Below are 3,824 nucleotides of genomic sequence, written 5' to 3'. Positions count from 1 at the left end.
CTATATATATATATATATATATATATATATATATATATATATATATACACACACACCTTGGGGTTGGCATGTAGAGGCCCACAGGTTTTCTGCAAAATGACTAAAGAGACCAGAATAAACTAGTGTAAGTCTGCTGTATCTGAGGCTTAGCTACATCCCAAAGATCTAGGAACATTTGGGACAATTTTGTACAGCACTACAATCTTAATTCCTTTACTCATCACGGACCTTTGTGGAATGGAATGTTAAGATATCTGTCCATTCTTGTTTGTTTTCATACCAGGGAAAGGAATCATCTGTTAAGGGGGGGAGAGGAGCAGAAATCAAGTCAAATGCTGATAACACAGCAAAAAATTAAGTTTTATTGAGCCAGTGCCTCTGAATAAATGAGCGAGTGGTTAGTAGGAAGTTTAGCCAGCACAAGGGGCTGGAACCCCTTTCCAGCCAGTAGAATAAAGGTTGAATAAGAGTAGATGGAGTCAAAAGACTTTATCTACCTCCCCATGGCACCTGCTTCGTGAGTTGAGATAGTTTTCTTTTCTGGACTGGACCCATCAAGTCCAAATGGCAGAGAATGACAACTCTATGGCAAATAGCAATTTCCACACATCTGTTACATTTAGGACTTGGGACTTTGGCTGGTGGTGTTAATATTACTTAGAATGCTGTTTAAGTTTCTTTTAAATGATAGTACGTTTCATCACATACAGCAAGTGCTTTCCTGTGTCTGATCTACTCAAATGATTCCATTTCTCCAGAACCAGTTACCTGTGCATACTTTATAGAAAGTATATATGAAGTGACAGAACGGTGTTACTGACTCTTACAGACATCTGATTCTTGACATCCTTTCTAATCTGACACACGATTACCTGCAGTGGAAAGTCATTGTTCTCAGAATGAGAGTGCTCTGGCCCCAGCCCGAAGCGCATGGTGTGTGCGTGTGCTCTCAGGTGGAAACATCTTTCTGATTGTCCTGTGGCTGTTTCTTGTGGAATTGTGTCCCACCCCCGTCCCCTCGTGTTTCTGTTCACTAGACGAAGGCTGAAATTCTGCCTAACTTCCGATAATATAATGCTTTGTTGTTGTCATGTAAGCAGGAAAAAAAACCGAAACCTTCCATCAAATGTCTCCCACTCCCAGTCCCCTCCAGCCTCACCCTAAGCATGACTTGTGGGAAATAACTCCTTTGCCTGGCATGATTTCTAACTTGACATACATCTCTGCGTGTGAGGTCGTTCGAGATGTACTGTGGGATGCTCACACCACCTCTGGATTGCCTGGACTAACCACTGCCTTGTCTGCATTTACGCCCAGGTCATACCCCGGCCCTGGCTTGCGCTCCTAACAAAGACGTGGCTGACTGCCTGGCCCTCATTCTGGCTACCATGATGACTTTTTCTCCTTCCAGTACCATGACGGCTGTCAACTTCGTTTGTTTTAAAAAAGACAGTTTGAGCAGGACGACCCTCTCCAACCTGGGTAGCATGGTTAGCCTGTGCGGTAACAACGTAGGCTCGGAGGATGGGTACAATGAAAATGATTCTGATTCGGAAACGTTTTGACTTTGGACCGTAGAAGCTTTTCCTTGATCACCCATGTTGGAGGAAGGGAAAGAAGCTTGAATTCCAGGTTTATGTTGTGTTCAAGTATTATTATGGGCCCGAGCTTCCAGAAGCCAGTAGAGAAGGAATTAATTAAACCGAGGGAAGGCAGCTAGGCTGTAGGGCAAAGCACTCACACAGATGGGCCTTGATTTTGCTTTATTTCATATTTTCCCTAGATCTGAGATACTTCTGTGAAAGTCTACCTCTCATTTTAAGTAAGGAATAAAAAAAATGCATTTAATTCTCTTTCTTTGTGGATAGTGCAACTGAGAGGGTAACTGGTCTCTAAAAGATTTTTTTTCGTGTACTCACTCGGCGGTGAGTTCTCAGAAGTGTATCAATATGACATTCACGTCCCCCAGGAGGGGAGGGAATGGCTGGGTAGGAAATGCCTCAAACCTCTTCTCACTTTGATGTTTACTTCCTTACTAGAAGCCAAAGGTAGAGGTGTTCATCTTCAGAAAGAATCTTTTTAAAGGAGTCCAATCATTCATATCCTATCTATAGTAAGCACTTAAATATCCAGAACTTCCTTTTGAGGATTTTTGTTCAAGTTGCCAGATGAAGGGAAAATTCACGGAAATTGAACTTGCTTTCTTCATTTAACATAAAGGTAGCACTCAGTGGTCCCCATAACAAGCCTGTGGCTAATTTTCACCCGAGTGATCGAACCCAAATCTCTCCAGTAACATTTCAGGTGAAAATTATATTGCACCAAAACTTTGAGACATAATGCAAATATAATACGAAACTACCCTTTATGAGTTTGTCTGTAAATCAAAATACTAACTTTATGAAAACATAAGAACCATCAGTATTGTTCGTCAATAGTAAAATGTGAAATGAGCTTCTCGGTCAAAGTCATGCCCCAGTGAGTGGAAGTGTGACTCCAGAAGGGAACAAAGTGAAAGCACGATGTAGAAATGGGCAATGTGGAAATTAAGGCCAATTAAAGTTGCTTGATGATGACATCACCGTAGTGAATACTGTGTCTGCTCCCTCTGCCAAAGCTTCTAGGTCAAATGGACCCCGTTCCACACCTGGAATAGCTGTACAAAAAGAAGAATGAGACTTTTTACATTATGCACATACGCACGCACACGTATATGTATGTATTTATATATATATATGTCTGTAGTTCGTCAACCAGCTAGCCACGAGGACCAAAATGCTTCAGTCTAAAATGGAAGATTTAAATTGTTTGCCTTCGAAGTGGAAGTGAGAACTGAAATAGCTTTTCTATGGAGTTAAAATGTAATCTTTTTGCGTAACAGTCTTTGTTGTGTTTTATATTTCTTATGACACAGATTTCTAGTTGATGGCTTAACATTTGTAACTGATAATGTGTTGACTACAAGCTTATTTTTTTTGCCAAACTAGAGAAAATGTTCATATACTTTTGATGTAAATGTGTTTGTATTTATTTGAAATGAAACAAAGGCCGAGGAAACATCCATTGTTTGTTCTGTGTTTTAATTCCTACTTGTCTTACTTGGAATCATGAAAAAGCCGGAAAATACACAGGACTCTCCCTGGGCTGGCCCGCAGTCCTGGGGCCAAGCCCAGCAGCATTTCCACTCCTAAGGTTTCCAGCCAGCCCTCAGGTTCTTCCACGTCGGTCGGAAAGGGGTAAAACATCAGTGGCTCAGCCCGTGTGTAGCCAGCTCAGAGCTTAAAAGACACTGCAGTCCTGTGATCTTCTGCGAGATGAAAACTGAAGTGTGTACTGGATCATATGCCCAAAAGTGGCCCAAAGAAAGATATAGAAATTATCCTGAATGCGCTGAAAAATCTCACATGATCCCAGCAACCTAATGGGAAACTATGTCAGTGCGTGGGCACGTGTACCAAGAAGAGAAATAAAAATCACCAGCTCATGCTATTTTCCACTTGAGGAAGAGACAGGAAAGAAACATGTTGCATTAAGGTAGTGCTCTCCGACATTTTATAATCGATTCCATTTTCACCCTGAAAATTTCTATCTTATCATATATGTGAGATATTTTTTTTGTCTTACTTGGAATCATGAAAAAGCCGGAAAATACACAGGACTCTCCCTGGGCTGGCCCGCAGTCCTGGGGCCAAGCCCAGCAGCATTTCCACTCCTAAGGTTTCCAGCCAGCCCTCAGGTTCTTCCACGTCGGTCGGAAAGGGGTAAAACATCAGTGGCTCAGCCCGTGTGTAGCCAGCTCAGAGCTTAAAAGACACTGCAGTCCT

At 41.9% G+C, this 3,824-nt stretch overlaps 1 protein-coding gene across 2 annotated transcripts in view; it reads left to right on the top strand.

The window, feature by feature from the left end:
• ANKRD44 (ankyrin repeat domain 44) overlaps positions 1-3,614 on the top strand; it is a 307,899-nt gene extending 304,285 nt beyond the window's left edge. Inside the window, exon 28 of one of the 2 annotated variants that reach the window (XM_024763443.1) lies at positions 1,318-3,614. In XM_024763443.1, coding sequence (XP_024619211.1) covers positions 1,318-1,565 — 248 coding nt within the window. In that variant the 3' untranslated portion in view covers positions 1,566-3,614. The remainder of the gene's footprint in view (positions 1-1,317) is intronic. The other variant, XM_024763444.1, reaches the window with a different exon arrangement.
• The last annotated feature ends 210 nt before the right edge of the window (positions 3,615-3,824 follow it).

This window comes from Neophocaena asiaeorientalis, unplaced genomic scaffold, assembly GCF_003031525.2.
Source record: "Neophocaena asiaeorientalis asiaeorientalis breed wild unplaced genomic scaffold, Neophocaena_asiaeorientalis_V1.1 scaffold844, whole genome shotgun sequence".
In the NCBI taxonomy this organism is placed as follows: domain Eukaryota; kingdom Metazoa; phylum Chordata; class Mammalia; order Artiodactyla; family Phocoenidae; genus Neophocaena; species Neophocaena asiaeorientalis.
This window is presented reverse-complemented; position numbering and strand designations above follow the sequence as displayed.